This window comes from Pteronotus mesoamericanus, unplaced genomic scaffold (assembly GCF_021234165.1).
Source record: "Pteronotus mesoamericanus isolate MK-2021 breed Mesoamerican mustached bat unplaced genomic scaffold, CSHL_Meso_final scaffold_507, whole genome shotgun sequence".
Taxonomy (NCBI): domain Eukaryota; kingdom Metazoa; phylum Chordata; class Mammalia; order Chiroptera; family Mormoopidae; genus Pteronotus; species Pteronotus mesoamericanus.
The window spans coordinates 158352-169643 of record NW_026555319.1 but is presented as its reverse complement, the minus strand read 5'-3'; the positions used below and the strand labels follow the sequence as shown (position 1 = coordinate 169643).

At 48.2% G+C, this 11292-nt stretch overlaps 1 protein-coding gene across 1 annotated transcript; it reads left to right on the top strand.

Annotated features, from left to right (window-relative positions):
• Positions 1 to 610: 610 nt before the first annotated feature.
• Positions 611 to 10464, top strand: ZNF26 (zinc finger protein 26). Its single transcript, XM_054594195.1, has 4 exons — positions 611 to 1011; positions 4668 to 4794; positions 5068 to 5163; positions 8550 to 10464. The coding sequence occupies exons 1-4, from the start codon at positions 964 to 966 to the stop codon at positions 9899 to 9901; spliced, it is 1623 nt and encodes a 540-aa protein (XP_054450170.1). The 5' UTR covers positions 611 to 963; the 3' UTR covers positions 9902 to 10464.
• The last annotated feature ends 828 nt before the right edge of the window (positions 10465 to 11292 follow it).

The following is an 11292-nucleotide window of genomic DNA, read 5'->3' as shown; positions in this document are numbered from 1 at the left end:
GAAAGACCTGTTAACATTACGCTATTTGTAGTTTTATTGCGTTATGAGAATGGGTCGCTTGATCTGTGATGGGCAGAGAGAAGCATGTCAATATCTCCTATTACTGGTGTACTTCTATTTTTCTCTCTTCATCTACTGTAGTTTTTTCTTTATGAAGTTGGTAACTATTATTTGGGGGCACTGATAAGCAAAACTGTTTTACAACCCTGGGAATTGCAGCTTCTAGCCTCACAAAGTGTCCCTCTCTGCTCTGCCTTGCGGTCTGAACCCTATCTTGTTTGACATCAAGACGTGAGCACGCCTGCCTTTCTACCGAGGCCGGACTTTTCCCAGGATTGCGTGGGTTGTGTGGAAGCTGGGGGGCTGCGGCTCGGGCGGAATGACCCGGGGCTCTCGCGGAGTTCCGCTCGCCTGCCGGCTCGCCTTTCACGTTAGGCTCCGCCCCTCTCTCTATCGCCCCCACTTTCTGGAAGCGGGTCCGGGTGGTGAGGCCCTCCACATAGGGCTCTGGGAGTTGTAGTTTTCTTTCCGCGCCGTCCCGTCCGGCGCCCGGGCTCGTGACGTACTTCCGCGTGCGCCGCCCCGCCGTTGTCGGCCGTACCCGCCGGCGGTGCTGGGTCTGGCGCGCTGTCAGAGGACGCGCGCGGGTAGGGGGCGTTCTCAGTGTCTGTGGCTGCCGAGCCGGCGGCGGCGCAGAGTTAACCCGGCCCGGAGCGTGCGTTGCAGACCAGGACCTTGTCCAGCTGAGCTCTCCGCGGTCCGTCCGGCCTCGGTCCTCCCGCGTCAGGGCCGCGGAACGGTGCAGACTCTCTCCGCATTCCTGTGCCCAGGCTCGGAGGCCGCGTCCCTACGAGCGACTCAGCCTTGTACCCTCCTCCCTGGGGCGCGTGGTCCTTCCGGGGTGGGCTCGGGGGGCGGCAGCAGGGAGACCGTCAAGGTTCGGTCCTGCCTCCGGCAGCCTGCATGAAACAGCGCGGAATGGCCTCCGGGATCCGGACAGCTTCGTGTTGGGTAAGTAGGGGCTTGCTTACTTTTCAGAGCAGACGGCGCCGAGTGCGGACACGTTCGTCCCTGCACGGTCACACCTGGGGCCGGAACTCGGGGGCTGCCGCGGACCGCACTCCACCCGGGCTCTGGATCTCCAGAGACAGTGTCCTGCAGCGTTTTGTGTCCGGGGCCGTTTCTTTCGGCACTTCACGCCTGATCGCTCCTGCGGACCTTGAACTCCGAGGGATTTGGGAACGGAAACGATCCGCTATTACTTCAGGCTTTTCACGCACAAGGACTGAGTCGTCTTCACATCCAGTCCTTTAGGGCCTCATTAGGGAAGTTACCCTCCTCTTTGTTCATCCGTTTGTTCAAACGCGTGTTTGCCGGATGTCTTTTTGTGCGCTGGACCCGGGGGCTGGCGCTGACGGTGCAGAGAGAAGTTACGCACAGTTCTCGTTTTAGAGGAGCTGTGGTCTGGAGCACGGAGGGCAAACAGAAGTGAGCATTGAGCACAGTGGCGGGTTAGTGGGTCGGGAGAGGAGTTTTGAAGAAGGAAAGGGCCGGTGGACCACCTGGGCTGACGGTGTGAGCGGGAGCGGCGACCTCAGCGGTGGCTGAACGCCTGACCGCCGGTGCGCGCCGGTGCGCTCCAGCCCGGGGCGCACTGCTGGACGACGTACCCAGGGACGGGGCAGTTTCGTAGATTTAAATATGCACTCTAGTCGAGTCTGTAGCTCAGTGGGCATTCTCAACTGGAAATATTAAGGGGAAAGGCGCCTATGATAGTGTTAGCTCAGGGTATGACCAGCAGAGCCTCGAAAGGACCAAGTAGAGGTCTCAGGGTAGTGACAAGGAAGAGACTGCTGTGAGGAAGGACTGGAGTGACTGCAAGGGACGCCGAAGTTGGGAGACTGTCTTTCCCTCCCCCGCCCCGCAAATTTGAGAAAAGTACTTAATGTGCTGGACTGTCCTTTAATTTTTTTTTAATAAACTTCCTTGTCTCAGTTTACTATGTGTGTATGTACAGGATTCATTTTATTTTACTAGTTCTTTTTCTCTAGGCATATTGATCAGAGTTAATAAATGAGGTTAGACTATAGTTTGTGCTGTCCTTGTCTGATATTGTCCGTGTGGTTATGCAGGCTTGTCTGATGCACTGTACACATCATTTCCTGGCTCGACATAAGATTAGATATGATGGGGACTTCCTGTTCCTTGGCTATCGATAGAACTTTTAAGTGTAGCCTGAGACCGTCACCCTTCTGGAGCTGGTATGCCTTTGACTACTACTTCAGTTTGTTTCATGATCATTGACTGGTCAGCTGGACTTTCCTAATTCTTTCTGCGCCAATTTTGGTTAGTTTCCTTTTCCTATGAAATTTTTTCATTCTAAGTTTTAAAATTCTTTGGAACAAATTTGTAAATACAGTCAGTTCTGCTATCATGTTTGCTTTAAAAATGTCAATTTGTTTCAATGTAATTGGAATCCTAGGGGAAAATGTGAGCTTTCTGATTTCAGACAACCTTCTTTTTACCAGTTTATAAAAGCTGCAGCCCCTCTGACATCCAAACATCAGGTGTTTTACAAGATAAAGTGCCATATTTATTGTAATTCATGTGTTTCTCAACCATGAAATAAGTGTAAAACTGCTACTGTCTTTATTAGGTTCCTGATTTTCTATGTGTTGTTGACACAGGTTTTATTTTTCTCATAAGCCCTATGATTTTTACTGTGAGAGTTTGCATAGTAGTGATTTTTTTTGGTAGCATACGTGTCTCATTACAGCAATCTGGTCAGTGTATAAAAATGTCTTAATAAATTTTTAATATGGATCCTCCCTTGGTCATAATAGTTGTGGCCAATTAAACAATGCTTTGCCAATTACATTTTTAAATAGTTTTTTTGTATTTTATTTTTATTCACATCGAGCTTAAAAAATAGTAAAAGACCTGAAGTAAAATAAGCCTTCTGGTTTACCCCACTCTCTGCTCTGCGCCTTGCTTTCTCCGGCCTGTCCGCAGAATCCGCCGCTTCGGTCTGCGTTCACTGTTGGGGCATCCTTGTCTGGCTTTTCTGTGGTCACACCTCTGTGCCTAGTTTCTTGTTTCCCCTCCCTCCCTCATGAAGTAGTCTGCTTGAGGCCTGGCCTGGACGGACTTCATTAGGATACAGGCAAGTCACAGCTTCGTTTTCTCCATCACGACCTCAGGCCGCTCCGTCGGCTCTTCTTCCCCAGGCCCTGACGGTCCTCTCAGCGGAGCCCACTATGTTCCGGTCACGGTCTGACGTGGCTGTCGGTTGCTTTCAGGCGTTAGAAAGTCCAGCTCATGCTCTCATTCCAACGCCAGTTCTTCCCCCTCTCGGCACGGAATGGAGATGAGCGGCTCACCTCTGTATTCCCGCTTCATCTTCTTGTTGCCCTCCTGTGGGGGCTGCTCCTGGACTGGGATGGGAGGGTCAGCGGCGAGAGGGCAGGCGCGCCTGTGGTCTGGCCATCAGTGCCCAGCCACCGGGGTTGCGTGGAGCCTGTCGCAGGGCTGGGCCTTGTGTGTCTGCGATGCGAACGTCTCTCGCTCACTCCCCGCTGCAGGTGCCCCCAGAATGGCACTCCTGGCTCTCCCCTCCAGCGCCTTATCCCCGCAGGTGGTGCTGTTTGCGGGGAGCCTGTCGAGGGGATCACGTCCAGGGCTCCTCTGGGCATTGCTTCTCATCTGCCTTTTAAGTGCCCCAGCACTTTCTGTCTTCAGAATTTCCCAGAGGGCTTGGCGGACACCCAGGCTGCGTGTGAGACACTGTTTCCACCTTCCCTTCTTCCCATGGGGCTCTCCTCCGGGGGGACACTTCTCCCTCAGCGACCCACTTCAGGGAACTTTTCTCTGGCAGCTTCTTCACTATTTTCAGCCCCTTGTTCGCCACGTTTCTCATCCCTCAAGCTTCCCAAACTCCTTGGAGGGCAGCGCCATGGTCTGCCACCCTCCTCCGCACCCTTCTGTCTGGACGCTGCCGCGTCTCCCCCAGGACATCTTCTGTCCCTGTCTTCACAGGATGCTCAGAAGCCAACCACGGCCCTCGTTTTGGCCCCAGCACCCTCGCCTTTCGCCAGCACCCGTTGAGCCCCAGCTGGCTTTAGTTATAAGGGGCCCCAGCTGGCCCTTATTTTCTTGGAAGAAGGCTGAGAATTCACCTTTTTGGCACACTTTTTATAGTTCCAGTCTCTCACTCCATCCCCACTGAGACTCACGGTGGGCTGAGTAGCTGGCAAGGTGACAGATAACTTCTGCAAGGTCAGGCCTTCCCATGTCTCTGGCACCCTTATTTAGAATTGTTCTCTAGCTCTGTACAAAATATATTCTGGATGTATTTTCATCAAAGATTTGAAATACCTTATTTCATTTGCATGTGTAGATGTTTGTTTCCCTATGCAAGGCTGAAAGCTTCTCATGGGCAGAAGTGGATTTTATTCATCTTGAAATTTTTAGGACCCAAAAAGCATCTGGCACATAGAATCTCAAAATTGGTTTGTTTTTGTTTTTTTGTTTTCAATTCTCTCTAAATAAATGCTGACCCGGAGGAGGCAACCTGTGGAGGAGCATTCCTCCTGGGGACATTCCGCCGCATCTTTTATACATCACGTAATGTAGCTGCGTCCATTTCAACGGGGTGTGTGTTATTACAGGGATTATTGTCATTCAAGGATATATCGATGGACTTCACCTGGGAAGAATGGCAGTTGCTGGATTCTGCGCAGAAGTACCTGTACAGGGATGTGATACTGGAAAACTATCGCAACTTGGTATCTGTGGGTAAGTACAGCTCTCTGTTAACCCCGACCATGACTCTGAAGTTGCCATCCCTTTCTTGTTGTTGACCTACCCTGGGGCCTCTGAAGTACTTAGTGATAGTGATTATGGGCTTGAACTCTAAGAGGTCAGGTGTTCTTCCTTCCAGAACACCTTTGGCCATCGCCTCATAATTGTAACCTTTTCCGGAGTGTTCGTGAGCAGTTTCATGCTGTTGCTCCTGACCCCTTAGGCCCAGCAGCTTGGCCCACGTCCCTTGTGGTTTTGTATTAACAGGGTATCATGGCACCAAACCTGACTTAGTCTTCAAGTTGGAGCAAGGAGACGAGCCGTGGATAATAAATGCCAAAGTTTCTCGTCGGAGATGTCCAGGTGGGTGAGTCGGGGCCTGGAAGATGGGAGGTGCGGGAGTCCACGGGGCGGCGCTCAAGCGGCCTTGCGGGTAGAAACTTTAGTCTGAAGCCCCGGAAGCACTGGGGTGGCTGGGGAGCCCGTGAGCTCCCCGCGTTGGGTAATGGCTGCCGTGCCGCCCGCAGCTGGGCTTTCCTCCCGGGCTTGGTGAGGCAGGCACGCCCTGCTGTGCGCGCTGCCCAAATGGTGTACTCCGGGTTAGGGTCCTTTCTCTGGCACCTTCGTTTTGTGCCTTCCTCCCCGTGGCTGTGGACACCATCAGCCTGCAGCTTCTCGCCTGGTGCCACTTGCGCCTCCGCTTCCCGGTCGTCTCTTTTCTCCTTTGCCATCACCGTGGCACCGCTCAGACTTCACCCATAGCCTTGTACTTCCTTTGCTCTCCCTTGACTGTCTTCGGGGATTTCATTGCTTCATTCTCTTTTCTCACTGATCACTTTGAAACGATAACTGTTACTTTCTTGGGCACTTTTTTTCTTAAGAGAATTCTGAAACCTAACCTGCTCTCCACTGACTCCTTTTCCCATTTGAGTTGTCCAGAGCCCTTTGTTTCCCAAATTTGGCTGTCTGGTCCCATATTATAACCACTTTATTTTGTTTTGTTTTGTTTTTTAATTGATGCGAGAGAGAAATATTGATCAGTTGCCTCTTTTAGGCACCCTGACCAGGGACTGAACCCACAAACTAGGCTTGTGCCCTAACCAGAATTGAACCCACAGTCTTTTGGTTTACAGGACAATGTTCCAGCCAACTGAACCACACCAGCCAGGGCTACATTGTAACTATTGAAAAGCCCTTCCATTATGAAAAGTTAAGCTTTTATGACTCTCAGTGTTGTAACACCAAAATCAACATTTTCGTCCTTTTTCCAATTCTGCAGTCTAGTCCCGAGGTGATGTGCTTGCCAGAGAGCTCCCCTGTGCTTTTCCAACCCTCGTCCTCGGTATCTGGAGCAGGAAGTAACCTCTGAAATCAGCGTTCTCCCTCAGTTTTCCTGTTATGATCATTGATCTTGCAGTGCTGTTCTTGTGTTCTGGCTCGTAGCCTCACCTCGGGTATCCCATCTTCTTTCTCCTTTGCTAGTCCTGGAGCTTCTTTCATTTTTGTTGGTATCTTATCCTTTGAAATACCCTTGTAGCTCCTGTCCCCTCAGTTGTCACCCAGACTAGATCAGCATTCTCTCATACTTGAACTTCTTAGTTGTATTTGACACCTCAGTCTTTTCCGTAGCTATTGCTGCTGGATTCATAATTATCCCATCACTGGTCTGAGAATATAACCAAGTATCTTACACTCCTCGTTAAAAAAAAAGTAAACAAGAAGGAATTTATAGTCTCAAATGACAGGTTGTCTGCTGTAGGGGAGCAGCTCCACAGTGGCTTAATTCAGAAGCGTGATGACGTCAGGTATCAAGGTTACAGCTGTCTCCCGTTCTCCGGCCTTGGTGTTAGCTTTTCTCTTCAGCATGGCCGGGTAAGTGCCTTGGTGCCAGGCATCACATGCAGACACAGTAGGAACCACTGGATAATTCCTCTGTCTCTTGCAAAAATATCCCTTTCTTTCATGTCCAAAATCTTTCCCAGAAGCCTGAACAACTTACTACGTCTCACAACTGACATGCCAGTGCCTAAACCGACCGTGGTGTGGGGGATGGGGCCATGCCTCTGCCAGCCAGACCACCTGCACCATGTCCTTACCAGCCAGGGTTGCGGTGCAGAAGTGGGGAGATGCCTTTGGGGACACAAACAAGTGTGTCAGAATCCCACCTCTGGATAGTCCAACAACACGCTCTCCTTTCCAGTTGTACATCTTCCAAAATGATAGTTACATGAACGATAACCATCTCTTCCCCATATTATAAAGGGGGCAGCGCGTGTTCTCTTCCTAGATCCGAATCAAGTTACAAGTCTAGGATCTCTTGGGATGTGTGTGACATCATCTGATAGGTAAGACTGGCCTCCACGGCGACTTAATTCAGAAGCTTGGTGATATCAGGGATCAAACAGTGACATGTAGGTAGTAGATAGATCCCGTATCCCAGATGAACACAGTGGTGGGGAAGGAACCGGAACATTGGAACAGAAGCCCCTCCTTCCAGAAGGGGAGGGGGGAAACAATGGTCATCACTGCTCACCGCATCTCTGTTAAAAAAGAGCAGGGCAGACGTTTTTGGTGTGATTGTACAATTCCCTTGTTAGCCAGATTCACAGCTCCTGGCTCTTCACTCCGAGAGGGTCTTCCTTCCTTGTATCCTCCTTTGCCACAGGAGAGATGGGCTTTGGGGAGAACATGCTTTTTGGGGGCTACTTACAGTTTCATTAGCCCACTTCTGTTGGTACAAGTTTTGGGGCATTTAGGGCTGAAGAATCATAGGCTGTTATCAGACCAGGCTTAGGGTTTCCTTCAAAACTCATCAGGCTTCCTCTCGGTTTTCTTTTTTTCTAATTCTGTAAAGCCAGTAACAACACCCACAGTTGTCTATACATAGTCTTTGGGCCTGAGAAATCCCTTCTTCTAGCCACTGGTCTCAGCATCCTTACCCCTCACGCTGGAATTTAGTGGCCCACTTCCAGGCACAAACCGTGACGGGATCATCCCACCACTGTGGGGAAGAGGGTGTATGGGAGGGAAGCTGTGGAAGGGCCACCGCAGTGGTGGCCTGGTGAGGGAGCGGCCGTCCAGAGCTGGGCCTGCCGCCACTCCCTCAGCGCTGGCCGCTCGGCCGGCACTCGGCGTCGTGTGACTGTTCGGGCCTCCCGGACGGACCTGCCTGTCCTTTCTGCTTCTTTGTCCAGTTCTAAGTGTCATCCGCTGCAGGGAGGTGCGGGCATCCCTTTTCATCTGCACGTGTTCCCTAGAACTCATCTGTCTTGTCATTTAATCCCTTTTGTATGCTCTCGATGCCTACTTTCTATGGAGCACTTAGGTCTGACTGCCTATTTGTGGTCTTCACTTTGATATTTAACTGAGATCTCAAATGTAATAAAGTCCAAAAGAAAGTCCTTTATTTTTCCTCCAAACGTGTTTCCCTCCCAGTGTTTTTAATCTCAAAGAGCAGGACCACATGTTTCTCAAATTTAAAAATCTAGGTGTTATTAAAACGTCTGTTTTGAAAGACACTTTTGATCACTGCTAATTTGCTACCCATTTCTATAATGGGACATGGTTTGGTGTGATCCGGCCCCGTTGCCCCCATACTTAGCTCTGTGGTGCAGGTGCACGTGGTGAGTGTGTGTTTGAACCGGTGTCAGAGGCCTGTTACCAAAAGGAGACTCATTACATGGCAGCTCTAAAGCTCTTTTATTCTATAGCAGGTTCATGTTATGATTTTAAAAATATTTTTCTTCTAGAAGCTTGGAAAGAATGGTACCAGAAAAATCAAGATGCGCTTGAAAGTGTTGAGAGAAACTCTGCTTGTAATGCATTTGTTAAACTTCATCTGAACAAAACACATATTTCTTCAAGACAAAGGCTCCAGAAGTATAATACACATGGAAAAAGTTTGACACAAAACTCAGGTTTAACCAGAAGCTATCTAAGAAAGAATGCTGATAAGTTACGTGGATATGAACAATCATATTTTCTTAAGCATCAAAGAGCTCATAGTATAGAAAAAAACTGTATCTGTGGTGAATGCGGAAAAGCTTTTCGTTGCAAATCACAGCTCATTGTACATCTCAGAATTCATACAGGAGAGAGACCTTACGAATGCACTAAGTGTGAGAGAGCCTTCAGCGCCAAGTCAAACCTGAATGCTCACCAGAGAGTTCACACAGGAGAGAAGCCCTACTCGTGCAGTGAGTGTGGGAAAGTCTTCTCTTTCAGGTCACAGCTCATTGTCCACCAGGAAGTTCACACAGGAGGGAAACCTTATGGTTGCGGTGAATGTGGGAAAGCCTACAGCTGGAAATCCCAGCTCATTTTACACCAGAGAAGTCATACGGGAGTGAAGCCCTATGAATGCAGCGAATGTGGGAAAGCCTTTAGTTTGAAGTCACCGTTCATTGTACACCAGAGAACTCACACGGGAGTGAAACCCCATAAATGCAACGAATGTGGGAAAGCCTTTAGGAGTAAATCATACCTGCTCGTTCACATAAGAATGCACACGGGAGAGAAGCCCTATCAATGCAGCGATTGTGGGAAAGCCTTCAACATGAAGACACAGCTTGTTGTCCATCAGGGAACTCACACAGGAAATAACCCTTATCAGTGCAGTGAATGTGGGAAGGCCTTCGGTCGGAAGGAACAGCTCACTGCCCACCTGAGAGCTCACGCAGGAGAGAAGCCCTACGGGTGCAGTGAATGCGGAAAGGCGTTCAGCAGCAAATCATACCTTGTCATACACAGGAGAACGCACACCGGGGAGAGGCCCTATGAATGTAGTTTCTGTGAGAGAGCCTTTTGTGGGAAGTCACAGCTCATCATACATCAGAGAACTCACTCGACAGAGAAGCCCTATGAGTGCAGTGAATGTGAGAAAGCCTATCCTCGGAAGGCGTCGCTTCAGATCCACCAGAAGACTCACTCAGGAGAAAAGCCATTCAAATGCAGTGAGTGCGGTAAAGCCTTCACCCAGAAGTCATCTCTTAGTGAACATCAGAGAGTCCATACAGGAGAGAAACCATGGAAATGTTCTGAATGTGGGAAATCCTTCTGTTGGAATTCAGGGCTCCGCATACATAGAAAAACTCACAAGTGAAATTAGAATGAAGTAGATATTAGAGGCACTCTAAAAAAATGTACTCCTTAGGAGACTTCGGGTGATAATATAGACAGGCTATATAAGCAGGAAGTTCTAAAAATATACATATAAGTAATATAGGAGAGAAACCAATCATATTTGGAATGAGTGTGCAAAACCTTTTAGAAATGTCACATACAAGCTTTATAGATAAGAATAATGGAAGGAATTGAGCAGTAACTGTATCAAATGTAGTGGCATCATGACGCTTTAATTTGGACAATTCTGAAAACACTATAAACTCAATAAATTGGGAAAGCTTTTTCCCATAGAAAGTGTGTTATGTGGAGGGTCAGATTCCAGATTTGAAGCTACGTTTTAGAGGGAAGGAAATAATTATAAACTTAAGACTTTTTCATAATGAAATATAAAGTTTTTTATTTTAATATGTAAATAAAGTGTCAGGGAAACAGAAGTAACATATTCTGCAGGTTATGGGATATTTAGTGTGACTTTCCTGAGCAACACTGAATAGCATTTTTAAAAATTTTGGTATTTTATTTTTTAATGTAATTTGTTATACATATATTTGATAGTTTGTGGAGTAACATCTCCCAATATTCTCCATATTAAATGTTAAATATAACTATTGTCTGTTTCTTAGTAATATAACTAATATAATGTGACTTTTAATAAATGAAAGGACATAGTTCTCACTCCAGGTGAGATCACTTCAGGAATCTACATATGGGGGTCTGGCAGGTATTACAAGGCTGCTTAAGGGACCTCACTGTGAGGAACATCGAGGATATTTTAGCACAGGGGCGTCCAGCCTTTTGGGATCTCTGGGCCACACTGGAAAAAGAATTGTTTTGGGCCACACATTAAATACATCGTGACACGTAATCACATACACAAAAAAATCATCATGTTTTAAGTAAATTTGTGATTTTGTGTTAGGCCGCATTCACAGCCATCCTGGGATACATGAAGCCCATGGCTGCTGGTTGGACACCCCTGTTTTAGCAGGTCAGTAGCCATTCCCGTGCATCGGTATGAGCACCCCAGTGTTTTCTGGACAAATACCTCTGTTGTAGTTGAGTCTTTCAGGGTGTCCTTTCCATTAGCTGCAGGTGGGCACTGCACCCATTGTTGAATAATGGTAGCCTCTTTTCCAGGACTCGATTCAGTTTCACGTGAATCAGAAGGGAAACTTGGGAGCTCGGATGTCTTTGTCCCAGAATCCCATGGAGAACATCTGTTCCTTCCTGCTCTATTGATTTCCCAGAACAACTCTTGATAGGCTCCCTTTTAGAATCTGGTTTTCTGGCTTTATGGGTGCTTCCTCATACCTCTGTAATAAAAGTGGGTTGTTTTTTTTTCCTGCTAAAGTTAAGGAGAAGGAGTTT

Bases quoted from the DNA above. Each gene is read 5' to 3' on its own strand.
- ZNF26 (XM_054594195.1), top strand. From the start codon at position 964: ATGAAACAGCGCGGAATGGCCTCCGGGATCCGGACAGCTTCGTGTTGG. The intron at 4,795-5,067 runs GTAAGTACAGCT...TTGTATTAACAG, and splicing joins TCGCAACTTGGTATCTGTGG to GGTATCATGGCACCAAACCT. The intron at 5,164-8,549 runs GTGGGTGAGTCG...TTTTTCTTCTAG, and splicing joins TTCTCGTCGGAGATGTCCAG to AAGCTTGGAAAGAATGGTAC.